Source organism: Talpa occidentalis, unplaced genomic scaffold (assembly GCF_014898055.3).
Source record: "Talpa occidentalis isolate TD23 unplaced genomic scaffold, MPIMG_talOcc4v2.1 talOcc4.5, whole genome shotgun sequence".
In the NCBI taxonomy this organism is placed as follows: Eukaryota; Metazoa; Chordata; class Mammalia; order Eulipotyphla; family Talpidae; genus Talpa; species Talpa occidentalis.
Window position 1 is genome coordinate 137,388,595 of NW_023604861.1, and position 26,396 is coordinate 137,414,990.

The window sequence follows — 26,396 nt, forward strand, 5'->3', positions numbered from 1 at the left end:
TGCTTAGAAGAACCTAGTTCCCATTGTTTTATTAAGGACACCCATAGAGGTTTATCTGGTGAATTAATAATACTAGGTTCCTGCACTGTGCTTGACCTTGTCATCTGCCTTACAGACTTTCTCTCATTGGTTGGCTTCTCCACTCTATGTTAGTTTTTCCCAATGCGTGTAGCTCAGGAAATTGAGACTTGAAGGAGTCCCCTTTGCCCAAAGCCTCTCAGCCGCCCATCAGTCAGCCTGAACCCAGATCTGCCTTACTCCAAAGGGCTTTTTCCTCTATCACTCATATACATGAGTGAGAAACTATAAAATATGCATTACGAATGTGTAAAAATTTAGTAAGATGTGTCAAAAATTGTTTCTTACACGTTTTTGTTCTCCGTATTTCCCCAAAGTAATCACAACACCTTTTAGCATATAAAGGATCTTTGTGTTTGACTTTACGACACCAAAAATTAATAAGGAATACATAAAAAATTGGGGACTCTGAGGACTATGTCTTCCTTAGTAGTTAGTATTGAGGGGCCCTTACCTCAAAGGGTGGGGTGGGTGGCGGTCATAGCTGAGCTGTGAGGGAAGAGTCCCCGAGGCCTAGTAAGGAGAGGTCGCCATCAGGGGTCATGGGGCTTCAGAAAAACTCCAGGGTAGAGTGAGCAGTCAGAAGTCCAATGAGGGGTCCTTGAGAGGGCCTTTAAGGGGCACAAGCTGCAGCCAGTGACAATCTTTTCATTTGGCAAGTTGGGACCTAGGATCACATTTGTATCTCATAATTGTTGCAGAGGATGACACGATACATGTCCAAGCAAGAGCTTGATATGAAGGCAACTGTGGGCATCTGAAGCCAGGAGCATTGCTGTGTGGAGGCCCTGGCTGGATCAAATGCCCAGCTTGTCATTTGACCTGAGGTCACATCTGCCTTTTCTTGCCTTGACGCCTTGGAAGGCTACCCCTTGGCAGTCTCTCAGTGTGAATCTGTCTGTTGTTTTTCATGTTCTGCTGAGGTTGGGCCTTATTGGGAAGGCAGCACTCCTGGGTACACAACGTCAGAACGTGTCACACGATGTCAACCGTGGTCTTTTGGTTGGACATTGTCCGATTTCTCCACTGTGAAATGGCTATTTCTGCCTTTGTGACTACTGTTTTGGAGATGATATTGTACTTTGAGCCTTTACAAAGGTACTGTCTTGGTAAAACTTTTGTTTATTTGAGCATCCATACATTTTTTTTTCTGTAAGCAAGAGTTTTTTGTCTCCGGGTCTGCTTTTCTCTCTCTTTTACATCCTAATCTCTATATATGAGCTCATGAATATTTATTTTGTTCTTTGCATTATAATCCAGTTCTCTACCTATTTTTTGGTCAAGATGTTCCAATTTTGTCTATTGGGAGCTTTTTCAGGCTGGCTTCTGTGCCCTTTCAAGATGTTTCAAGATGCCCTGTCCCTTTTTTTTTTTTTCTTTTATAGAGATATGTTTTATTTATTTATTTATTTGTTTGTTCATTTGTTTTTGTTTATACATGCACTGCGTACAGTCAGAAGCGCGGGAGGGTGAGAGAATTCACCAGAGCCAGAGTGGGGAGCAGAGCAGGCAGAAGGACCGAAGTACACTGCTGAGGGGAGCAGCGGGCGGCAGGAGAGGTCTGCGTGCCATGTGGGACCCTCCTCCAGTGGCCGGGGAGCAGCCGGGAATCGAACCGGCGTTGCAGAGGCTGCGGGCAGCTTCGCAACCCAGCGCTCAACCGCTGCGCCACCGGGGAGGCCCACCCTGTCCTTTTTTTTTTAAAGCACTTTCTAACTTTTTTGGTACACCAGGTGCTTCAGGCATAGGCTCAGCCCATATTTTCCCTGGCGTATTTCCTTGACGAGCCCTGGGACTGGTTACTTTTCCGAGGTACCCTGGCTCCTTCCTTTTATCGGGAAATGGCATTAGACGCTGGTGGGATTTGCTTCTTGCTCCCGGGCGCGCTGCTTACAGTGCTGCTCGGAGCGAGAGGTAGGAGGTGCACGTCTGCGACGCTTGCACACGTCCATCTGCCCTGTGTCTGTGTGTGTCTGCTGCTGTTCTTGCTCTAGGGAGGCCCTGTTGATACCACCCAGCCGGTCTTACCCTTTCCTCCATTTGTAACTCTTCTCTGACGGAGAAATCTGACTCTTATTATCTACTCTGAATTAGTTATAGGTTCAACTCTAGTATGCGCATAAGGTAGTATAAGACTTTCTAGCCTACATATCCCGAGAGAAACAGATTTACTAAGCACAGTGTTCGTGTACAGTTCTTTTTGTCTTCAGTCTTCCAGTCTTAAGTCAAAATACTGCTTCTAAGTAATTAGATGACTGTGGTTCACTTATAATCCAGTCAGATTTGCTTATCCCAGTTTGTATTCTGTCTTTCCTTACTCTGCTTGATTTTTAAAAACTCCACATCCAGTAAGATCCGCGCTGTGAGTCAGGCTCTGTGGGTTTGGACGTGCAGGGGTGGGGCCCCCGCCGTGCCACACCGTGCGTATGCTCTGCACCCCCCTGCACGCTTCCACCCTCGTCCTGGCCCCCCGGTCTTCTCCCTAAAGTTTTGCCTTTTTCAGATTAGTGCAGAGTATTTTTTTAATCTCTTTTTTTAGTGATGAGGAAACAGAATCATGCAGATTCTGAGACACAAATGCGGATTCCCGGGCCTCCCCGGTGGCGCAGTGGTTGAGCGCTGGGTTGTGAAGCTGCCCGCAGCCTCTGCAGCGCCGGTTCGATCCCCGGCTGCTCCCCGGCCACCGGAGGAGGGTCCCACATGGCGCGCAGACCTCTCCTGCCGCCCGCTGCTCCCCTCAGCAGTGTGCTTCGGTCCTTCTGCCTGCTCTGCTCCCCGCTCTGGCTCTGGTGGATTCTCTCACCCTCCTGCGCTTCTGACTGCACCCAGTGCTTGTATAAATAAATAAACAAACAAAATAAATAAATAAATCTTTAAAAAAAAATTGGATTCCCCCCAAATAACGATTTTATAAGACAAAGAATACAGTCATTCTTTAGTATTTGGATTACATGGTCTCTTTCACTGAATTGCATTATAGCTAAAGAGACAATTACTTCGGAAGCTTAGAAAATAGCAAGCGATGGCGCTGTTAGTTTGTCCCTGGGAACTGTGACCCGCGGAGCGTGGCCTTAGCAGTTCTCATTAAGCGTGAGGTGCCTTAATGGTCTGAAATGTATATGATGTGTTTAAGTGCAGGAACTGATTATGATGGCTGGATTCTCTTTCTGGAAAGAAGTCTAGACTTTTACAAGGAGGAGCCTATCCAGGGAATAGAAAGTTTTCTGAACAAAAATATTTGAACAGCCAGAGTAGGTCCTGGAAGTTTGGAAGAGGCCAAGTGTTTCTGTTCAGCTCCCAGGACAGAGCACAAGCTTTGAAGTAATCGTTTGTGGGCTTCTCAGCTGTAACTTGCTTTGGATACTGGTCTGTATTTCTCTGGGAAATGCGGGAATTTAACACTACAGAGTGGTACCTCCATCAAGCAGTGGTTTCATAAAGAATATCCATAAAAGGGGCTTCACTTAGTGGCCTTTTTTGTGTTGGATATGATCCAGACTTTTATCTCCCTCCCCTTTTTTTCTTCCAGGGAGGATGGACAGCTCTAATGTGGGCATGTTACAAAGGCCGAACTGACGTCGTGGAATTGCTGCTTTCTCATGGTGCCAATCCAAGCGTCACTGGTCTGGTAAGTGCAGCCACCCGTGTGGAGCGTAAGTGGTCAGCTCTCTGCACGAGCCCGTGAGCAGAATAGACTTTAGACTTCACGGTGGCTAGAAACGATCTATTAAAAATACTAATGCAGAATGTGATTTCAAAACAATGAGGATTTTCTTCTCAAGCTCATGTATTTCTTAATTTTTATTAATAAAAAGGTAGCGCGTAGCCCTTCAGTGTTAATTGTAGACGTACAGCACGTCCAGCGTTCATTTTGAAATCCGTGAGTCATCTTTGTGTTTTGTGGACATAAGTTCTTAATCTAAACCTCTTTAAGAAGAGGCTTACCTGTGATCTGTGCCCTTTCCTGCCCACTCTTGTAGCTGGTGATACAGACCTTACTGCACAGTCTCCGTCTGTAGATTAAGTGGCTTTGGTTTAGTGGTGTGGGGGCGGGGGCGGGGTGCTCCTTTCACAATATTTATTTATATCAAATATTTACATTGTACAATTAAATATCTTGCAGTCTTATTTGTCAGTTATACCTCAATTAAACAAAAAAAAAAAGTTCAGATCAATGGAAGGCTTTACTTTCCTCTTAATAGTCTTACCTGTTGGCTAATCACAGGAAATGTGCTGAATCTGTAAAAATAAATGGGTTCATATTGTATATTTATTTAAGGTTGAGTGTACTTTAGTTACCATGTTATCATCTTTTATCAGTATTATATGTGTTTTTAGGGTGGAGAATGGTGTGAAACTTGTAAAAATATTTATATATGTTTTTAAAACTTTGCATTACTTCATTATGTGCTTATCTGAGCCAAGGTCTGATGTAAATATCCACCTAAAAGAGTTTTTTCTTTTTTCCCTCCTTCCTGCCCTCCCTCATTATCTTCCTCCCTGTCTTCCTTCCCCTTTGTCTTCTTTCCCACCTCCGCCCTCCCTCCCTGCCAGCAGTACAGTGTTTACCCCATCATCTGGGCGGCAGGCAGAGGCCACGCGGATATAGTGCACCTTTTGCTGCAAAATGGTGCAAAAGTCAACTGCTCTGATAAGGTAGGTCAGCAGAGTGCCTGCTTCAGTCCATGTTAAACTTGCTCACTGTGTCTGAATCACAAGTGTTTTCATACGATCTCCGGAGGCTGCTTTGGGCTGTCTTCTATTTGTGCATATTAATGTGTTTTATATAGATATATGTCTCATAGGTGGGTCCCTTATACGTATTTTATACTATTCTTTTTTGTCACAGTCATCATTTTCAGCAACATAGGGAGGATTCTCTGTCATTATTTGCAGTTTGGCATTGGAACTCTTCCTCCTGTCTGCTTTCTGTGTGTGGTTGCTGGAATGATCCTTCTAAAATCCAAGTTTAGTTTCTCTCTCGTATGCTTAAAATCCTAAAAGCTTTAATTCCTGGTATGATGCATGAAAATAGTTCTTACATGCCTTTCTACCCTTTCTCCTGCTATCTGTACCCCAAGACCACCTGGCATGCTAGACTATCAAAAGATGTAGGTTCTGAGTTCATTTGCTTGTAACCCTCCCAGGCTTCACACGTGCTCGCCCCCACGTGGGGCTCTCTCCTTGGCATCTGCTTTGGCCTCTAGTTATTCTTCATGCTTGTCCATTTGCCGTTGGCGTCCCAGGATTTTGTTCTGTTCATTGTTTAAAACACACTGCTGTTCTTCCCAAACATCTAAAAGTTCTTTCTTAATTATGTAATTCTTTCTTGCTTTGGAGAGTTGATGGTTCCGCTGTCCCAGGACAAAGCTCACTCTTTAGTGTGACTCCAGTCTGTCTTCCTAATGTCCCTTCTCGCCACTTCTCTCCAGATATCCTGTACTTTTGTGCCCAAAAGACTGTCTAACATCCTGTGAGCGTCCATGAATTTCTGTGAAGGCTGTGTCTTTGTTTATTCTGTTCCCTCTGCTAGGAATGGTATTACCGCCTCTGCCTGATAAATTCCTATTTATTTTTTCAAGGTTCAGTTGAGATGTTACCTTTTAAAAGTATAAGTTTAACGAAAGTAAGGAATGCTTCGTTTGGCATTTGGTACCTCCATTATTTCTACTGTCGTGAACTTGATACATTGCGGTTGTCATGTTTTTTCATGTTCTTCATATTCTTTCAGTCACGTTCTTCAAATTAACCATTTAGCAAAGTATAAGAAAACTGCTATTAATAGGCTTTTTAATAGTTGGAATACATTCTGAGCATAAATTTCAGTAAAATAGTGTGGCTTATTCTTATGGGAACCTCAGAACACGTCCTTTCCTCAACACGCCTGATGGCTGTACAGTTACACACATGTAAAAAGTCAAGTGGTGCTCTTAAGTTTTATGTGGTGTTCATCCCTCATGCATGTTATGCCCCATTTTTAAAAAGTATCACTCAATGAGAACTGTGAAGAGACTATTGGAAATATTGCATGGCATTTAGAAATAGTGCATTCAGGACTCTTCACTGATCAGTCACCTTCCGATTCAGATTAGAGAGAGAGGTTTCAGTGTCTCAAGTGGATATGCGGCTCCCTGGTGAGGGCTCTGATTTCTATACTTACCATAATGGGGAGACCTTTAATTTCTTCTTGTGGGTCACTGAAAAACGTTTATATGAAACTTGTCATTCAAGAGTTTCCAGAATCAGGTCCTGCTCGACCCAGCCTGTCTTTCCTGAGAAAATGTTGTGTTGAATGCATACCATGTGCAGGCCTTCATCTGTACTACACACGGAAGAGAGCAAAACAGACGCGAATGTTCCTTCGAAAAGCGGGGTGATATGTAAAGGCTAAGGAGCAAGTGATTTTGGAGACAGAATTTACTGGTGACTGAGCAGTTGGTTCCAGTGGGATGGATCTCAGACTTACTATGTCCTGACAGAGAAGGTAGTGCCCACCAGTGAGAGGGGTACAGAGATGGCACCCGGCCCAGGAAAAATGAGGGGACGTGGCACTGGCGTGTTGAGTAGACTCATGGGTAGATCCGAGAGATCGGAGAACAGCTGTGAGGACACAGGCCTGAGGGGGAGTCACCTAGAGGGAGGCCTTGGGAGTCCTGCCTGGGGAGACTGGACGTTGTCCTAGAGTCGCTGGACATCATTGGGGCGGCTGAGTAGTAGATTGACACTAAGTGATATTTTAGGGGAAAAAAATCATTATTTAATAGTGCAATGTGGGAGGAGTTATTGCTGTTATTGCTAACAGAAATAGAAGGTTTCCATGGGAACTGATTTTCTAGCAAAGGGACAGGCAGCCAGTTTTGGATGTGTTGACGGTGAAGTGATGGTAGCACCTATGGTGGCAGGAATCCTGCCATGAGTCGACATAGAGATTCTGACTGGAGAGGGCTGTCTGCACGGGCTGCTTTCTGGAGCGACGTGAGGGCGGGTTTGCTAGCCCGGACGAGTAGTGATGACTGAGATGGGTAACAAGCTGATTATTCCTGGGTCTCCCGAGGTAGAAGAATTTGGTGTAGTGTCAAAGATGACTAATAAATTTAAAGTTCAAGGTGTAAAAGGCAGTCACTAGTCTTCAGAAATGCAGAGCTTTTAGGAAGAAAGTAAGTACGCGAGAAAGATGTCTGGATTCGGTGTTTAGGTGACCGTTGGTACCAACAGTGGTTCTTATAATGTTCATAGAAAATACTAGTGTTCAAGGAGGCGTTGGTAAGAAATTGAAAGTAGTCATTATAAGTTATTTTGCAAGTCTGAAAGTATTTTAAGAGGATAACTTGTTGGAAGAGTTTTTCTTTTTTTAGGATAGGAGAAACCAAGATGAGTTTGTACTGAGAGAATCAAGAAAAGTCTGATGATGTGGGGGAAATTATTGATTTATAGAGTTGGTTTGCTCACTTGTGAAAGTGTGGTACTGGGTGTTTACCCTAGCATTAAGGATTATGTGAGTTAACCCTTCTAAAGTAGTGAGAACTATGTTCGGCACTCAGTTGTTTCTATTTTTGCCTATAATCACACTGTTGGACTTTAAATTGTATTTCACAAGGTATGAGAAACAATAATAGTTGTTGAAAATTAACTTATCACTAATTACCAAATTTTAAATTGGTTGAAAGATATTTCATGCAGTGGTTAGTCGTCTATTCAGAAGAAATGAAATGGAGAGAATGCGATTTATCTAGGATTAGAATTATGATTGGTGTAAATAGTAACCTTAGAATACTCAAAGTATGATTTTTATCAAAATTCATGTTGAGAGCTTGTTTCTTTTAGGTGATGTCTGAAAATAATTTGTTGTTTGTTTTAATAGTATGGAACGACCCCTTTGGTTTGGGCTGCACGGAAGGGCCATCTGGAATGTGTAAAGCACTTATTGGCCATGGGAGCGGATGTTGATCAGGAGGGGGCTGTGAGTATCTTTCCTGTTTTCACCCCTGGTGATACGGACATGCTTTTGAGTTTTAAGAGGTAATAGTTTGCCTTAGTCTATGCCTAGGAAAGCTTCCCTACAGTTCCTAAGTGATACGTGGATAAGCAAACATTTTCTTTCTATTATCCTGAGAAATATAGAGATAATATATACAATTTTATAGGTTATAGGTAATAGATACTATAAATATATGCTTTTAAGGATCTATTGCTAATGCATATAAATTTTGGGAGACTAAAAACTACTTTTCCCTTCAGCATATAAGAATGTGGCTAAAGGAAATGCATTTGTGTACAAGAAACAGTACAGACTGCTTTTCACATAATTATTTTATCTTGAGATGGACCAGGAGGGGTGCTGGGAGGAGGAATTACCAAATCTCCAGCTACAATGGAATGAGCGTGAGCTCCAGATCATACTTGCTTATGGGCACATCAGCCATGCTCTCCTGTTTTCCACATGGGCAGAAGCTACTAACTGCTGAACTTGAAGGAGTGTGTCATGTCTTAGAGCTCTGCAGAGATGACTGTGATTCTCAGCCATGGAGGTCATGTGCCTCCTTTCTGAAAAGTGACATGTTCCTGTTTATTCACTGCTAACGAATTTAAAAAGGCTTTGTTATTTTAACATGTGAAAATTATAAGCTTAGTTTTGGGGGCTGAAATAGTTCTGTAAAGAAACCGTATGACACCTCAAAATAGATCAAAACCTCAAGCAATTGTAGTGCTTTTGATAACAAGTCAGTTTCTTCTATTAGTTGATTTTTTTGTAATAGAGAAGTGCAGTTTTAAAAAGAGCCACAAAAAATAAGGCAGTTTTTAAAAATGTGGTTTCTAGATCACTATGAAAGATAGAAGAATATATTATACTTTCATTCAAATATCCTGTACCTGTTAATTCATTGCTTTACTTCAGTTTTTTCTTTAGATTTTATTTTGTTATAAAAATTCTTTGAAGATTGAGTCACCTTACTTTGGATTATTTAATCAGTTATGTTTAATTTTGAGTCATCTTGTTAACTATTTTATATTTTATACTTTAGTGAGAGGGCTTGTTCATTGCCCATGAGTTCAATTTAAGATTATCATTTAAAGAATTTAATGTCATAACAGTCCTAATGACCTAAAAGCATTCATGTACCTTCAAAAATGGAAAACATGCCTCCTGGCCATTTTGCTATCTGTTTGGTTATTCAGATCAGTGTTTTATTATTAAAAATAACTGTTAATAATAGGCTACCTATTTGGAAACATCTTTTTTGAAAATGACTTACATCTTATGTTTTTCTAGGATTGTGAATTTCTTGGGTTTTGTTTTTTAGAATTCAATGACCGCCCTCATCGTGGCAGTGAAAGGCGGCTACACGCAGTCAGTGAAAGAAATTTTGAAGAGGAATCCAAACGTGAATTTAACAGATAAAGACGGCAATACAGCCTTGATGATTGCCTCAAAGGAGGGACATACAGAGATTGTCCAGGATCTGCTGGACGCGGGCACATATGTGAACATACCTGACAGGGTGCGCCACCTACTGAAAGCTGTGTTCTCGGGGTGACACTGAGGGGATTATTGCCTTCTCACTGCCTTTCGGCATTATTTGTGTGTGGCATATGTTTGTTTTAAAATAAGTTTTATTTCTACCTTTAGAACTCTTAAGCACTATTCATTAACTGTTAAGTTAAAAGCTATTTAATTTTTGTGAAGGGACTTTTGAAAATTTTTGTCACATAATAATAGTTATTGAAAATGTGCTGATAGTCTGTGCAGTCACTGGTGTATGTTGCTGCGGGTTTCGTTCCTGACTCGTATTCACCTAATGTTCACTTTCAGCACCAACTTGAGACTTAGAATTTCCTAGTTGTATCTCTTTCTTTAACCTCTTCTCAGAACTCCATTTGCACTCTGTCTGCTTGAATGTCTAATGGGTTTTTTAAACTTAAGGCCAACCAGCTCTTTTGTGTGCTGCACACCCAGTCTGCTCTCCGTCGGTTTCCGCCGTGTGGTAAATGGCACTGCCACCTGTTGTTAAAGCCCAGCTCTACACCTTAGCCCTGATTTCGCTCTCTCTCACCTACCACATCTAATTCCTTAGCTGGTTCCATTGATGTTACCTCCAAAACGTCTCCTTTTTCTGTCAACTTTTTTTATTTTCCACCACCAACTCTCTAGTCCAAACTGCCATCTCCCATTGTTATAGCAACAGAATATTTAAAAAAAAAAAAAGCCCAGGATGAACAGAGTTTTTTAAAAGTGAGACAAGTATAAGTTAGTAAACAACTACATATACATTTCCTTTCCTAATTCAAGGGACCTTGTGTGCTTGCACACAGTAGGGGAAGGAAACTAACTTTTATTTTAAAATTTTATTAATTTTTGCATAGAAGAACTGAGGTGCAGGCCAGAGGTGAAGGGGGTGAGAAGACTCACCAGAGACAAAGTGGGGAGCAGCACAGGCGGATGTACTGAAATATACTGCTGAGGGGAGCAGTGGGCGGCAGGAGAGGTCTGTGTGCCATGTGGGTAATTCCCTGGCTGGGGATCGAACTCAGGCTGTAGTGGTGGCAGTGCTGAGACTTAACCCCTGGGCCACCAGGAAGGCCGGAAACTAACTTATAAGTGGTTTTTATGTGCCAGGTATTATGGGAGACAACTAGTTTAAATTATTTCAACTCTAAAATACCTATCAAGTTACTACGGGATGTTATTGAGTATTACAAGGTTGTCGAGAGGATTTAATAAGCTAAAATAGTTAAGGTCTGCTGCACTGAATTCTCACGACAACCCCACAAAGCTCAACAAAGTTAAAGCGACCAGCTGGTGTCACGCACTGCAGGTGGTGGAGGTGGTTCTAGCCCAGGACTGACTTCATTGCTCTGGTTCTGCTGCTGCACGTGTGACTAGAAATAGTCGTGTGGCAGCCGCATCCCGACTTATGGTTCTCCTGTTGTCTCCTGTTTTCCATATGGTTCTCAGAGTGATCTTCAAAGTGATGAATCTCACATGTACTCCTTTGTCCTCTCACACACAGGACAAATGTCACCTTTCTAGTTTGTTGACACTACATGACGACATTGTTCTGGACTCATTCTTGGTCCTCATTTGTTCCACTTCTACCTGGTCTTCTGAGTAGATTGCGGCCATATTATTTTTTCTCCTTTCTTTCTTGAACACACTGTGCTGGTTGCTGCCCTGGGCCTCTGTAACAGCCGTGTGCTGTCTGGAACACTGATGTTATCAGTTGTCGTGGCTGCTGGCTGTTCCTTTTTCCCATCTCAGCTTAATATGGCTGCCCCAGAGGGTCTTCTGTGTCCAGTCTAAAGTAGCTGGCTGCTTTCCGTCACGTCACTGTTTCAATTTACTCACGTAGCCATTGTTTGATTTTTCTCCTCTGACTGTGAATTCTCCCAGGGCTGAGGCAAGGTCTGTCTTGTGTCCCAGCGCTAGGACAGTGCATGGCATGTAGCAAGCAGTAAATTGCCCTGTTAATTTACTCGTCTGAACCCATTTTATGATTAACCTTCTCAGTTGAAATTTATCTGCCTTGGGTTTGTTTCTACTTTGAAAGTATTAGCTGAGAGACTACACAGTGGCACTAAACTTAATAATCCTGAAGGACCTGCATCTTGATTTCTAGCCTATTGGGGTCCATTTGGAATTGACATGGGCCATGCTCATAGATTTACCCAGCTGAGTCCTTACAATTGATTTGTACTTTGGCATAAATAATAAAATATTTATACCCATTGCCAAAATGGCCATTTACAGCATTTGTAGTAGTGGGAAGATACAGTTAATAATGGGAGTTGTTGGGTGAGGATAATTACAGGGCAAAGAGATGTCCCTCTGAATGAACTTCATTTAAATCGCATACTGGGAATGAACCATCTTCTGTACTATGGGCCTTTACTGTCTAGAATGTGGGTGCTGGTCTGGGGACCACCCTTCTCACCCTCTCTCGTCAGTTGTGGTTAATGACCAGCTTATGGCTCTGACTCTTCAATTCCCTTTTTTTAGTGACTGTTGCTTTCCTCAGCATTATTCTAAGGGATTTGTATGATACAGTTTCCGAATGTTCACCCAATTCTTTGACAAACACTATCATTTTTATTTAATTTACTTATGTATTAGGAGGTTACTTTCAAAGACTATCACCTCTTGTTTTGTTGTAGAATTCCAAAGTTGCTTTCTTTTTTTTTAAAAAAAAAAAATTTATTTATTTATACAAGCACTGGGTACAGTCAGAAGCGCAGGAGGGTGGGGAACAGAGCCAGAGCGGGGAACAGAACAGGCAGACGACAGAAATACACTGCTGAGGGGAGCAGCAGGCACGGCAAGAGAGGTCTGCACGCCATGTGGGACCCTCGCCGGCGGCCGGGGATCGAACCGGCGCTGCAGAGGCTGCAGGCAGCTTCGCAGCCCAGCGCTGAACCACTGCGCCACCAAGGGAGGCCCCAAAGTCGCTTTTTTGAGAAGTGAAAGTCCTTTGTCTCTTACTTCCGGCCTAGTAATACCAGGTTTTAATATTAACTAATCTTTTATTAAGAAATTCTTTAAGAAATTTACAGAGAAAATCTATTAATAAATGATTAGTCTGAACTTTTAAAACAGTACTGTATGTTCTCATCAATTCCCTGCGTTTTGTCTCTTTAGAGTGGGGACACTGTGCTGATTGGTGCTGTCAGAGGCGGTCATGTGGAAATTGTTCGAGCACTTCTTCAAAAATATGCTGATATAGACATTAGAGGACAGGTACTGTTATCTTTGAGCATAATTAGTTGTTTTATATACATATATATATGTAGGCTGCTCATAATGTCATTCTCCAACTTTATATGGAGATAAACTAGTAAACCCTAATATATTTAATGGATGCCTACATTATTAAGTTATGAAGTTTTGTTATGAAATTTCTTTATTAATGTCAAGTCAGATTTATAGAAGCAAATTAAAAACAGCTCATGTTTTTCAGATATGCCCCCCTTACTAATGTGTACATGTACTCAGTACTGAAGTAAGTAGCTTAGGAGACTTAGATAGTTAGTGGCACTTTGAGTGTATGGGACTTATTTATTTTGTTTAATATTTTTCTTCAGTTTTTCCTTCTTCAGCCATATATTGTTCTGCTTGTTTTATCTTTCTCCATTTTCCCATCTTGCTTGCCTGTTCCATGACTACTTAGTTGTACCTGTGGCTATGCTTAAGGCAGTCATAATTCACAGACTGCCTAAAGATATGGATATATCCAATATTTCAGGAACTTTAGATTGAAAAAGTTCTGTGCTGACTGATACCCCATTTTACTTTTGAACAGTCTAAATGTCTACTCAGTTTTTCCTTGTATTTAGCCTGTATCCAAATGCATTTGAAAATCAAACTAATGACTATTATGTCAAGTGTGATAAGGTACTTAATTTACTGTAAGAAACATGGATTTTGGTGGTAGGTTTTAGTTTGTTTTGTTTATCAGAAAAGTGATGCCACTTGTGGTGTCAGAGCTTCTGCAGTTGGCTACCTACCCAGCAGAAGGGTAAAACGCACTTGTCTAGAGGTGGGGAAGGTGGGCATGAAGAAGGCTTTTGAGAGAAGGTAGAACTCGAGCTAAGTCTGAAAGAAAGGTTGGGTTTAGATAGGTAGAGAAAAAGAAGATGGAGTATTTCAGGCAGGGCTGGTAGATGAATAGGGTGAGAAAACTCAAGGAAATGGGAATGGGACACGCAGTACCCCTTAGCTGGCGAGAGAGCCAGGTAGCGGGGAGACTGATGTGGAAACGGAAAGGGAGGGAGGGCCAGCGATGATTGAGTGGCCTCGTAAGACAGGTGGGAGCTAGTGTGCGTTTTTGGGGGGTCTCTATTGGGGAAAATTCGGCATAGGAAGTGAATGTGGCACAGCCGACCTTCACTATTTTTTGGATTAAAATACTTAGCTAGAAGATGATTATGGGATTACCTATCTAGACTTTTACTTAACTCCTTTGTCTTCCAGTCCTATTTCCTACATTTTAATCTGCTCTGTTGTTGCTTTCCAGCTCTGCTTTCAGGGTTAAGTTTTGGTTTTCGAACTAGATAGGATTTTAAAGGATCTGATCACCACCTGTTTGTGAGTTTGGGGTGGGTGGAGGGTAAGAAAGATAAAGATGATAAAAACTATTCACCTTATGTTTGTGTGGTACATTCTGTTTGTCTTTTGAAAAGATTGGGAGAGGAAATGCAGAGGTCAGAGGCCCCTTGCGGCTGTGACAGGGTTGGGGCTCCTTGGCCCGTTGGTGGGCTCCGGGCCGCTGTGTCAGGTGGTCCCTGGGCTGCTTTTACAGGAATTGCTCAAAGTAAATCTAAGATAGGAAAAAGATTCCTCACTCTTCCCACCACGCTGCCTGTTGGTGAGATCAGTTAATAATTTCTGACAAATGTTAATAACTATGTTTCATGGATATAAGTAGCAGATTTTAATATTGTATTTTATATGAAGTGACTGTTGATTTTTTTTTATATACAGGACAACAAAACTGCTTTGTACTGGGCAGTTGAGAAAGGAAATGCAGCAATGGTGAGAGACATCTTGCAGTGCAATCCCGACACCGAGATATGCACAAAGGTAGGGATGATGTCTCCCGTCTCGGCAGCGCCTGCAGCTGACTAGCCAGTACTGGTGGGGCTTCTCAGTCATACTTGCTTGATATTGGAATTATACTGTTTTTTGTTGTTTTTTTTTTTTTTTTACTGGTAATGTTCTATACTAAATTTAGGGATTTTATATGCTTTCTGAAGTTGTATATTTGCAACAAAATGTATGTAATTTGCTAGTTCAGTTTTGTACTTTTGGAGAATCCAGTATTACTTCTAAATTATGGACAGATTGTTTCCCTGGAATCTTTTTATGGTCCTTTTGTTCAAAATGCCCCATTTCCATTTAAAAGACTGTTATGAGGGGTTATCGGTTCTCCCAGTCAGCCACCTCAGTCTGTTTTACTCAAGTATTTTTGAAAAATTTAAAACTGTTTCAGACTTAAGTGATTGTATTTGGCCTTAAGTGTAATAGTTTTCCACAGAGAATATATTTTAAGTCTGGATGGAAGCGTCAGAATTCGTAATGAATAAAGCAAACTATAGAATTACCCATGAGACATTCCCGTTTCATCTGCTAGAGGTCTGGACCCGCATCTCTCTGCCTGTCATGAAGGCCCACGACTGTAGGGAGGCAGGTTTCCGGGGGTATCTTCTCATCTGCAGGTGGCTCCCCGGTAATCTTTTTCTTTTTCTTTTGCACCTGTCTGTCTGCCACTGTCACCACTGTGGCTTCTGGCCAGCTTTCTCTCCTTCTAATTCAGTGTTGAACTGTGGGCTCTTCCTGTTTCCCTTAATCTGATTGGAAAGCAGTCACAAATGCTTGAGGGTTCCCAAAGACAGGCAGCTTGTATCAAGTTGATTCCCTGTTCCACACGGGTCCTTGGGTGCACAGAGAACTGACGTGTAGCTGGTATCCATTCCTGAAAGTCTAGACTGCATCTTTACTGGACATTGGCTGGGCTGCGGCCTGGTGGTGCCCCAGAGGTCAGTAGGGGGCAGGCACCTGTGCCAGAAATGGCTCATAAGTGGCTGGGTACCCCCATACGGGACTGAGTGATAGAGAATGACTTTGGTGTAAATGATTGGTTGTCTTTAAAAAAGGAGCACTTTTCTTATTAGTTTTTAAAACTCTGTTTTCTTTTGAATATTTTCACTATAGACTGATTCCAGAATTAGTTGTCTAAATTCTTGACATGTGCATTTTTATGACTTTAAACCTGTAGGAGTAAAGTTATGAGCTGGTACTTTCTTATCTGTGCCCACAGGATGGTGAGACCCCGCTTATAAAGGCTACCAAGATGAGAAACATTGAAGTGGTGGAGCTGCTGCTGGATAAGGGAGCCAAGGTCTCAGCCATAGATAAGGTAAACCCTGTGCCGGGTGTGGGTTTTTGGAAAAGGCCATCACTGGTAGCCTGACCTGCGTATCTGGTGGGTTTCTTAGCAGGAGAGATTATTTGCTGAGATTTTATGTGTGGGATTTGGGACTGTGATATTTTCTTGACTATTCTACACAGTGCTGGGGACTGGGCAGACCGAGCACCCTTCTGAAGAGACTTTTCCCTTCTGGTGCTCATTCTGGTGATGGGGAGCTGCTGCTGGCCACCGTCTGGGGAGGGCATCACCAGGTGCAGAGCTCGTCACAGAGGCCAGAGGAGAGGGTCCCAGGGGCTGGGGACACTCAGAGCAGACTGGCATTTATGCCTCACTGGCAGAAGAGAAAACGTTCTGCCATGTGTCTTCTTCACGATCCTTTCAGCGGAATTTTTGTCTTTTCTGAAATAAATTTAAATTGCTTAATATTTCACATAGAATTGATTCTTGGTTTTAGTTTGTTTTCATTTTGAATAGGCTTCTTTCTCTGCTTCAAAGTGAATTCCCCCCAGAAAAGAAGTGAATTGATTATGTGAGAAGTAAGAAGTATCACGCATCTTTCCCTGTGAATACCTGATAGGATTTGGCTTTTCCTACTCCCTAGTAGACTGAGGCTTACCTTTCTATCATTTATGAGGCGATTGAAAAACAAGCTCCATATGTATTTTTCTGCTTCTTTTAAAATCAGGTAACAATACTATTTCAAAGGAGATTGCATCTATTATTATCATGTTAATATAGTTTTTTCTTTAAAAAGGGAAACTTGTAAGTGGAGATGAGGATAGACATAAAGTAGAGGTTTTGAAATTGGGTATTGTTTGGCTTTATAGAGGACTTCCTGTATGGTTGGTTTTTCTCTTCTGCCGCTGTCTCGTTTGTAGGGCGGCTCCCTCACCTGCACTGAGAAATCACTGTGCTAAGTGCCTTTACCTTCATGTAGCCTTGTAAATTCTGTGATATGCCGTGTTTCACACTCGGGGAGGCTCCGGAGGGCTTGGTGTCCTTTGTATGTGGCTTTTCCCGGGGCAAGTTCATACACATGAGACCTGGAACAGGTTTTCATTCACTCACCACATGCCCCAGGGTCAGATAAGGCCTGTCCTGCCGCATTTAGATATACAGATTTGTAGAAATCTTGAACCTGGCTCTGCATCGGAGGGTTTTATACAAATATGTTTAAGAGTGAGGATTAGTATTACTTCTGCCTCGCCCACCACTGATCTCTCTATCTTCAGTATAGTGGTGGGGTGAGTTAATGTCTTTCCAGAAATTTTGTTATGTGGCAAAAGTGACGTTTTTGCCCTCTCACACGTTGGGAGATGAGAAATGGGGTTGAGCGGGGGAAATGAGAGGACGAAATCCAGTGTGGGTACGTTTAGTTCCAGGGCTAATAAGACGTCCAGGAGGCTGAGGCCAGCAGGCATTGGGAAGTGTAGGGCCAGAGTCAGGCAGAGAGTGAGCGTCGCCATGGGCCCGGGCCATCGGCCACTGAGTGGTGAGCATTGCACAACCGTGATTAGGGTCATGAGTGGGAGCAAAGATGAACGCTGGGGTCAGAACTTTACTTCTCCCTGGCCTGTGTCACCTTCGAGTTGTTTCATAATTGTGCATATTCCCTCTCTTCCCGTTACACTGGAAGCTTCTGAGTCACGTCTTCTATTGGTGTGTCCTCCAAAGTACCCAGCACAGTGCCTTATGTGGACTGAACTCAGTCCGTAGTTGCACCCTGTTTCGGGGGTAGGAAGAGAACACAGAAAAGGAAGAAGTGGACCTGAGGAAGAAGAGGAAACTCAAAATCAACATAAGGCCTAGACGCCATGGACCAATATTCCAGGCCGTTTCACTTTGTGTTAGAGAGAGCGGTGGAGACGGGGAGGGAGCGATTCAAGTGTTAGCTTCTGGTCAGTTGTCTTCCCTCTAGGTGCTTGTGGGATAAAAGCGACAGGGCAATCTTTAAACGGAAGTGGGTTTTTTTTTAAAAAAACATATTGTTTAAATTAGTGTTGGAAACGACACCCATGTGATTGGAGAGGCTAATCAAGGGAGAAGCGGGTTGATGTGAGGGACAAGTGAAGGGGGAGGAGAGTGGGAGGCGGTCGAGGCCAGAGGCCGGGTGTCACGAGGGGGAGAGTGGAGACGGGAGTTTAGGTTCAGTAGAGCAGTGTCGGGTGGACGGGGCACAGGAGCAGACGAGCTCGTACTTGTCAGATGGGCTGTCCGCACAGGTCAGGAGCTATGGAGACAAATGGAGGAGAAAGCTGTGCAGTAGGATGTAAACTGAGGAAGGTAGTTGACATCCCAGGCCGATAAATATTTGGATGATGGATGTTTGTTAACCTGTGATGGAAGTGGGTCTGTGACCTGGGAGGAGCTGCAGGGAGAAAGTCTATTGCTTCTTGGAGTTGTGGGGAGGGGGGGAAGAAAAACCTTCACTCCAGAGGGTGTGGAATAAATTATATCCAAGAACAGCTAGGAAAGAGATGAGACAAAGAAATTGTGGAACAGATAGAGATAGAAATTCATGCTCTGTATATACTCCACATAAAAAATGGGAAAATTTCAGATTTTCTGTAGTTGTTACTCTCTGTATACTATATATGAAATACGTGAAAGTTCAAGCTTCCTGCCTCTGTTTTACAGAAAGGAGACACTCCCCTGCATATTGCTATTCGTGGGAGGAGTCGGAAACTGGCAGAACTTCTTTTAAGAAATCCCAAAGATGGACGGTTGCTCTATAGGCCCAACAAAGCAGGGGAGACCCCCTACAACATTGACTGTAGCCATCAGAAAAGTATCTTAACTCAAATATTTGGAGCCAGTAAGTATTGGGTTTTGTTCCTGATCAAGCTTTTCATATATGAATGCAAAAATGCAAAAATTAAGAGGCCAACAGCAGTTTTGTATTTATTATTCAATGAAAAATATCAATGTTGAGAAAATTATTATCTTCGTTGGAGAACTACTCCCTATCCTAAGCTCCTTTGCACTGTATTGTAATATTCTAAATTAAATATTTTCAGTCATCAACTGGCTTTTAAGAATTCTAATCCAGCCTGCTTTTCTAAAAATCTTTCCTCCCCATTATTCTTACAGGTATTCTCTGTGCTTTTATCAAGCCTTTCCTGAATGTGACTCCAGTGCTTAGAGTTCTGTACTTTTGCTTGTACTGTCACTATCACAGCTGCGACCTCTCCATCCCCAAGAATGTCCTTTCTTTATCGAGATGACTGTCTCCTAGACCTTTGTCATTAGGCCTCTTCTCGATGAGCTTCCCTGATCTACTTAGCCACATGCAACTTTTGCCTCATTCTGATACTTCAGCACTTGTGTTTATATTTCCCTTTTAATCTTAATTCTTATGATCTCTTATTCTATTTTTTTTTTTTTAGGATTTTTCTCCCTTCCAGAAAGTTCTTCAGGGCAGAGATTTTTTTTTCTTCTTCTTACCTTTGCATTCTCTGTAGTATCTAGCATAATGTCTTGAATATTGAACTGAAATACATTTTGATTGAAAGAACGCATGAGAGATGGTAATCATTAACATGTGGTGTTTCGAAATACGGGACAATTTTCTACTAAAACGTGAAAAGAGATATTAGTTCCAGTTACCAACAGGTGACGCTGATGAGAGCGACCTCTCCTGCTGCCTTCACAAAGCTGTAAAGCTGCATTCACTTTGAAATAGAATGAATGTGAGAATTAGAAAAATATTTAAATGCCACTTTATGCCAGAAAATTAACAATGAAAAACCACCCTATGATAGAATTATAAAGGATATAATATGCCTGAGACCTCGGCTGCAGGCTCTGTGAGATATGTCCCGTGGCCCTGGGTGCCTTCGACCTGAGATCACACGAGACATAGAATAAATTTATTTCTATATACTAGTTTATGTTTTAATGGCCATTTTATTGATTCTAATATGCACGTTATTCCACATTTTAATCTCTGAAATTGAAACGCATCTTGTAATTGACGGGTAAGAAGGGGTTGTGTCACAATTTGACAGCATTTTTCTTGCTTGGTTGTACTTAAGAATAGCACATCTGATAATAATCTTAACTCCTTTGAAAAAGTATCTAAGAATCTCTGAGCCTGTTTTTCCATGAGCCTGGCCATTTAAAATCAGTTTTTTCTCTATTTAAAGAAACAGTTGGTAAATGAGGATTAACATTCCTTTCTGCTGGTAATATCACTTTTTAATGTAAGGATATGTGTGTTTTTACTTGCAGGACACTTGTCTCCCACCGAGACAGATGGCGACATGCTGGGTTATGACCTGTACAGCAGCGCCCTGGCTGACATCCTCAGTGAACCGACCATGCAGCCGCCCATCTGTGTGGGCCTGTACGCACAGTGGGGCAGCGGGAAATCCTTCCTGCTCAAGAAACTAGAAGGTAAAAGGTGCATCTGTACAAAGTCTGCATGTGTACACGGTTTTCCCTGCAGCCATGGAAGACAGAGCTGTGCGTGTTGTGTCTGTGTCTGGTGTGTGTGCGTGTGTATACTGCACGGGCACCTTTCCTGGTTAGCCCCCACCACCTCCTGCCCGACATGCACACCCTTTGCTTGGGAAAATCCTGCTCATTCTTCAAGGTCATTCTTCAGTGTTGGCTGGGAAATTTTTTGCTGAGTGTCTGGAAAAAATGTTGCATTTGAGACTTATTTGGACTCAACACACGCACCTTTAATAAGCGATTCTCAATGTGATTGGAGGAAGAAAAGGTGAGGAAGGTGGTAACGAGAGAGGAAGGTGGTGACGGGGAGTTTGAAGATACACAGCAAAGTAATGATTTCTAGTTTTGTGTGTGGGAGCAATACTTTGTCTAATATAAACCACAGAAGAGAAATATCCACGGAATCTTGACCTTGAAATACATAAAAAAGAATTTTTGTGTTTCTTCAGCGTGAAGCAGGAGAGTGGGTAGGACAGGGTGGGTGTGCCCCTAGGGAATGAGGTTTTCATGTTTATCAAAAGAGAACACCAGTGAAAACGGCCAAGCAGCAACCTTCTATTGAGAGAGTGAGTGCCACTAAGTGTGTAGGTTGAAAATGTGAAAATTCCACATGGCCTTAAAGTTGTATTTCTTAAAGCAAAAATAAGGTTTTATTCACCTGTGAACATTTCTCTTTCAGATGAAATGAAGACTTTTGCAGGACAGCAGATCGAGCCCCTTTTCCAGTTCTCGTGGCTCATTGTGTTCCTGACCCTGCTGCTTTGTGGGGGGCTTGGGCTGTTGTTCGCTTTCACTGTGGACCCAAATCTTGGGATAGCAGTGTCCCTGAGCTTCCTGGCTCTGCTCTACATCTTTTTTAGTAAGTCTTTGCTTTTACCTTATCTTAAACAGGAGAAAATGTCAGGACTCAGTGTTTTACTTAGAATAGTAGCTATACCTGCCCTAAAATCTGTCAGTGATTTTCGTATAATTAGTTGAGAACATATAAATTTTGCTCTTTTATCAGTTGACCTGAAGACCTCGGTCCATACTTGGCCAACGTAGCTTTCAAAACTAGTGTGCTACTTGTTAAGATTGAGTTAGAGGGCCTCCCCTGGTGGCGCAGCGGTTGAACGCTGGGCTGCGAGGCTGCCCGTAGCCTCTGCAGCGCTGGTTCATTCCACGGCCACCGACGAGGGTCCCACCAAAAAAAAAAAAAAAAAATTGAGGTAGAATTCTTACTATATATTAATTAGTGATTTCATTCATTTTGAAAATCATCCCTCATAGCTGTCTCTGGCAAAGTAAAAAAATCAAACACACTCTAGTCTTAGACTCTTGTCAGAAAGGAAATAGCGATCTACTGATGGAGGAACTGGTAATTTCAACAGTTGGAAATCGTGATAGGCCCAAAGTCATTTACATTTAAATCTGAATGATGGAGTATTTCTATCTAAGTCATTCTCTTTCTCATTGTTTCTTATGTCATACATTCAACAGTTTTCTTTCCATTTTTCATACACCTTCTGTACCTGGGGGGAAGTCAATTAATTGAGGAAGTTGGGAAAAAATCAGGAACCATAAAAACTTGTGTACGCCTTCGTCATTATTTGATATTTGACTCTTTGGAGAAAAGACAGTGCTTGACTAACGACTGTCTCGGGTACTCTTTCACACTGTGAATTCCAGTTGTCATTTACTTCGGTGGCCGGAGGGAAGGAGAGAGTTGGAATTGGGCATGGGTCCTCAGCACTAGGTTGGCAAGACACATCGGCTACCTGGAACTCCTTCTCAGACTGATGTTTGTGAATCCACCCGAATTGCCAGAGCAGACCACGAAAGCGTTACCTGTGAGGTGAGTTGGTCCCTCTGACAGAAGTGACCTTTAACAAGATGAAGCAAGAGTAAAAAGTTTCTAATGCATCATTTCTCAGCGTACATGCCAAAACATTGTTTCTCGGTACTCTTTATATGAAAGTAAAGTAAACATGTCCTGGTCAGATCCGTTTGGGAGATACTTCCATGTTAGATCTCCTCATGTACTCTAAAGGGGCAGAGACCTCTCTCCATAAAGCCATCGGCTTACCTTCCGTTTACCAAATTTTATTGAGTGTAACCCTTGCTCCCCCTCCCCCCGCAACCCGTGTTACCTACTGGCGTCCTCTGGATACGCTTTGAAGAGTGTTCGGTATAGACACTCCAGGATGGAGTCCCAGCACTGCCGCTTGTTGGCGCGTGACTTGGGAAACTCGACTTGCCCTCCGAACTGCTCTTTTTCTCATCTTGACTGCCTAAGATTATTATTAATCTCCGATAGGAAACGTATGCCAGAACCATTTAGAAAATGTGGAGTGCATGTCAGCAAAGAATACAGAAAAGGTAGAGGGCTCTAGGGGAAGTAAAATGAAAGAAAAAAACAGCCAAGTTAAGAAAATTAGTGCAAAAGGAATTCATAAGAATTAGCAGAATAATTAAATGTATACTAAAAATTAAGAATTAAAAAATTATAGATTAAAAAATATGTAATTTAAGATGAAAACAAATAAACCAAGCCAGAGAAAACATCAAAACTTTGAATATAAGAGGGAAAAATAAAGATAAAAGCTTATGTTAGGATTATCTATTAAGAAGAGGATTTAAAAATGAAAAGTTGAAATGAAAACAGTAGAATAAAGTAACCGGGGGAAATATTTCATAGCAAACAAGAAGAACACTAAGTTAATGAGACGGCATGGAAGCCAGGAGCATCGCAACAGCCCTACAGGACCGCAGAGCAGCTGAGTGCAGCCCCGGCTGTGTTGGGAGAGCAGTGCTTCTTCGCGGCTGCCCCGAGAGGTTTCAGTTACAGATGGACAGGAGAAAGGAACAAATGCAGACTTAAGCATCCAGAGACTCAAAATGCAAATAATTCAGTTAATTTTAAAGAACAACTGTGAAAAGAATATTTTACAACCTCTTGGTTTCGAGGAGATGAGGAAGCTGTTAATGGCATTCATTTCTTAGTGGCATGACGAATACTTTCCCAGGGTACTAATCTCTTCTGGTGCTTAGAAAACTTTCTCTGTGTGGCTCTTTTTGCTCCATCCTGACCTGGGCCCCTTGCCTGAGCTCTGCTTGGCTTTCTAACCCTTCTGCCTTTAATCAGGGCTTCCCATGTAACTCTGCCCATTTAGCTTTAGTTACTGTCTTTTCTGAAGGAAGCTGTCCATGGAGGATACCTAGTTCCAAGTTCTATTCCTGCACAGTTTTAAAAACAGTCACTCGAAAGAGACGTAAGGCAAACATGGAGCAGTGAGTGACACAGAGACGGCCCACGTCGAGGTTACAGCTTCTCCCCCCACCCCCAAGGTTTCTGTTTACAGACTACAACAGGCTGTCCAGTGTAGGCGGAGAGACGTCGATGGCGGAAATGATCGCCACCCTCTCGGATGCCTGTGAACGGGAGTTTGGCTTCCTGGCAACCAGGCTCTTTCGAGTGTTCAAGACTGAAGACACGCAGGGTAGGGCTTCCCTCCTCCTGCGTTTGTGTACGTGGGTGGGACTGAGGATGCATGCAAACTCAGGTGGAGAATCATAGGCTGTGATGTAATGGTTAGTATTTTCTAAATACTCGCTATGAAATAATTGGTAAAACCAGCTCTCGGATTACAGGTAAGAAGAAATGGAAGAAGACCTGTTGCCTCCCATCCTTTGTCATCTTCCTGTTTATCTTCGGCTGCATCATTGCTGGGGTCACCCTCCTGGCTATATTCAGAGTTGACCCGAGACACCTGACCGTCAATGCCGTCCTCATAGCCATCGCCTCTGTGGTGGGGCTGGCCTTCCTGCTCAACTGTCGTACGTGGTGGCAGGTTCTGGACTCGCTCCTGAATTCGCAAAGGAAACGCCTCCATAATGCTGCCTCCAAACTGCACAAGCTGAAAAGTGAAGGATTCATGAAAGTAAGCACTGGCTCTGGAAAGTGGCATGAGGTGAAAACGCCACAGGCCCGAGGCTGCGGCTCAGGGAGGGCTCTGTAGCGGTGCCGCAGCCGCTGCCTTTCAGTTTTGTTCCAAATCCACCTCGGAAATGTACATTTAAAGTGAAGAAAACTAAAACAATAGCACACTTTTTTTTTTTAAAGATTTATTTATTGATGCAAGAACCGGGGTACAGGCCAGATGTGTGGAAGGGTACGAGGATTCACAGTGCGGGGAATAGAACAGGCAGACGGTCTGAAATACACTGCTGAGGGGAGCAGCAGGCGAGACAGGAGAGGTTTGTCGGGCCACGTGGATTGCTCCGTGGCCGGCGGGGATCGAACTGGCACTGCAGAGGCTGCGGACAGCTTCACAGCACTGCGCTCCACCGCCTGTGCCACCAGGAAGGCCTATTAGTAGCACACTTTCATAAAGTAGACTTTCATAAATGCACTCAGGGGCTAGCTGGTTACTGCACAGGTGGTGATTACTAAACTACCTAATGGCAGTGGATCCTCTAGAACCTGGTAGAATAAGCGCATATGAAATAGCGTCCTGCTCTTTGAGCCAAAGGGGCCTGTTACAGTTTCTGCAGCCCCTGGGGCCAGTTGTAGTGTGGAGTTGGCGTCAGTTAGATTTGTGTTCAAATCTGAGTCCTTTGACATTCAGACCATGTTGTCTTGGCAGGTAAGTCATTCAGCCCAATTTATTCTTTAAAACGGAGGTGACGGTATCTACATCATAGTGTCGGTGTGAGGGTGAAACGCTCCAGCTCGTGTGAAGTCTCTGTGTAAACTGTGATGCTCTCAGGGCAGGCTTAGGTGGCACCACAACCGGTGACGCTGGCTTTGGGTTTCTTTTCTTCTAGTAGATGACCTCCTATAGGCGCTCTAGGAAGCTGTTCTAATTTTCATGTCTTCCTTGCTTTCTGCGCTTTCTTTGCACAGGTTCTTAAGTGTGAAGTGGAATTGATGGCCAGGATGGCAAAAACCATTGACAGCTTCACTCAGAATCAGACAAGGCTGGTGGTCATCATTGATGGACTGGATGCCTGTGAGCAGGACCGCGTTCTCCAGATGCTGGACACGGTGCGTCCTCTCTGTTCCGAAACTAATGGCCGCAGAGGGGCAGTTGAGAGGAGTGACTTCCAGAATGACTCAAATGGAGTTGGACTGGTGCTTTTTTCTCTGGTGGTTCTATTGTGAAGGTTCTGCTGGGAAACAACCAACTTTATGCAGAAACACAGCAAATGTTTTATCACAAACATTTGTAAGCACTTGTAGCTTATTGTAGTGTAAGGAAAAAAACCCAGATGGAGTGTCTCTGAAATCTGAAGGTATTTTGCGGTTGGAGTCAGAGGTGAATGTGGGGGACCAGCAGGGCCAAGTCTGCATCGCTCTCTGTGTGGCACCTCAGAGGTAGCAGGTAGAGAGAGCACCTGTCCCTCGTGCTTGTGGACAGACGGCCCTCAGGTGTGCTGGTCTTACCTTGCACCTAGGTCACAGGTGTCGCCAAATAGGTGTCTTGTTTCTTTTCTTTGTAGGTATATCACTGTCAGGTGGAAAAGACTGTCAGGTGGTGACAAAACAGACTGAGATGTTGATAAAATTTGTTTTCACACAGAATATTTTGATAAAAAAAAAATCTTATCTTAAAAATACAGTTGCCAAAGGGTAGCGTAGATCTTGAAGACATAGTTTAATACTTTGGCTAATGAAACTTAGACATGTGCGTCTCCTCTACCGCAGGTCCGGATTCTCTTTTCTAAAGGCCCGTTCATCGCCATTTTTGCAAGTGACCCGCACATCATCATAAAGGCCATAAACCAGAACCTCAACAGCGTGCTGCGCGACTCAAACATCAACGGGCACGACTACATGCGCAACATCGTCCACTTGCCCGTTTTCCTCAATAGCCGCGGGCTGAGCAACGCGAGGAAGTTTCTCGTCACTGCAACCACAAATGGGGACATCCCCTGCTCGGATACTGCAGGTACAGATCATGT

The 26,396-nt window shown here is 43.0% G+C and overlaps 1 protein-coding gene across 5 annotated transcripts in view; it reads left to right on the forward strand.

Moving 5' to 3' along the window:
• Positions 1-26,396, forward strand: part of KIDINS220 (kinase D interacting substrate 220) — an 82,021-nt gene that overhangs the window by 13,189 nt on the left and 42,436 nt on the right. For 3 of the 5 annotated variants that reach the window (XM_037528554.2, XM_037528557.2, XM_037528555.2), the window contains exons 5-19: positions 3,608-3,706; positions 4,633-4,734; positions 7,940-8,038; positions 9,381-9,578; positions 12,710-12,808; positions 14,552-14,650; positions 15,888-15,986; positions 18,636-18,813; positions 20,229-20,393; positions 21,133-21,312; positions 22,122-22,287; positions 23,781-23,932; positions 24,084-24,373; positions 25,339-25,479; positions 26,140-26,383. In XM_037528554.2, coding sequence (XP_037384451.1) covers positions 3,608-3,706; positions 4,633-4,734; positions 7,940-8,038; positions 9,381-9,578; positions 12,710-12,808; positions 14,552-14,650; positions 15,888-15,986; positions 18,636-18,813; positions 20,229-20,393; positions 21,133-21,312; positions 22,122-22,287; positions 23,781-23,932; positions 24,084-24,373; positions 25,339-25,479; positions 26,140-26,383 — 2,311 coding nt within the window. The remainder of the gene's footprint in view (positions 1-3,607; positions 3,707-4,632; positions 4,735-7,939; positions 8,039-9,380; positions 9,579-12,709; positions 12,809-14,551; positions 14,651-15,887; positions 15,987-18,635; positions 18,814-20,228; positions 20,394-21,132; positions 21,313-22,121; positions 22,288-23,780; positions 23,933-24,083; positions 24,374-25,338; positions 25,480-26,139; positions 26,384-26,396) is intronic. The other 2 variants (XM_037528556.2, XM_037528558.2) reach the window with 1 other exon arrangement.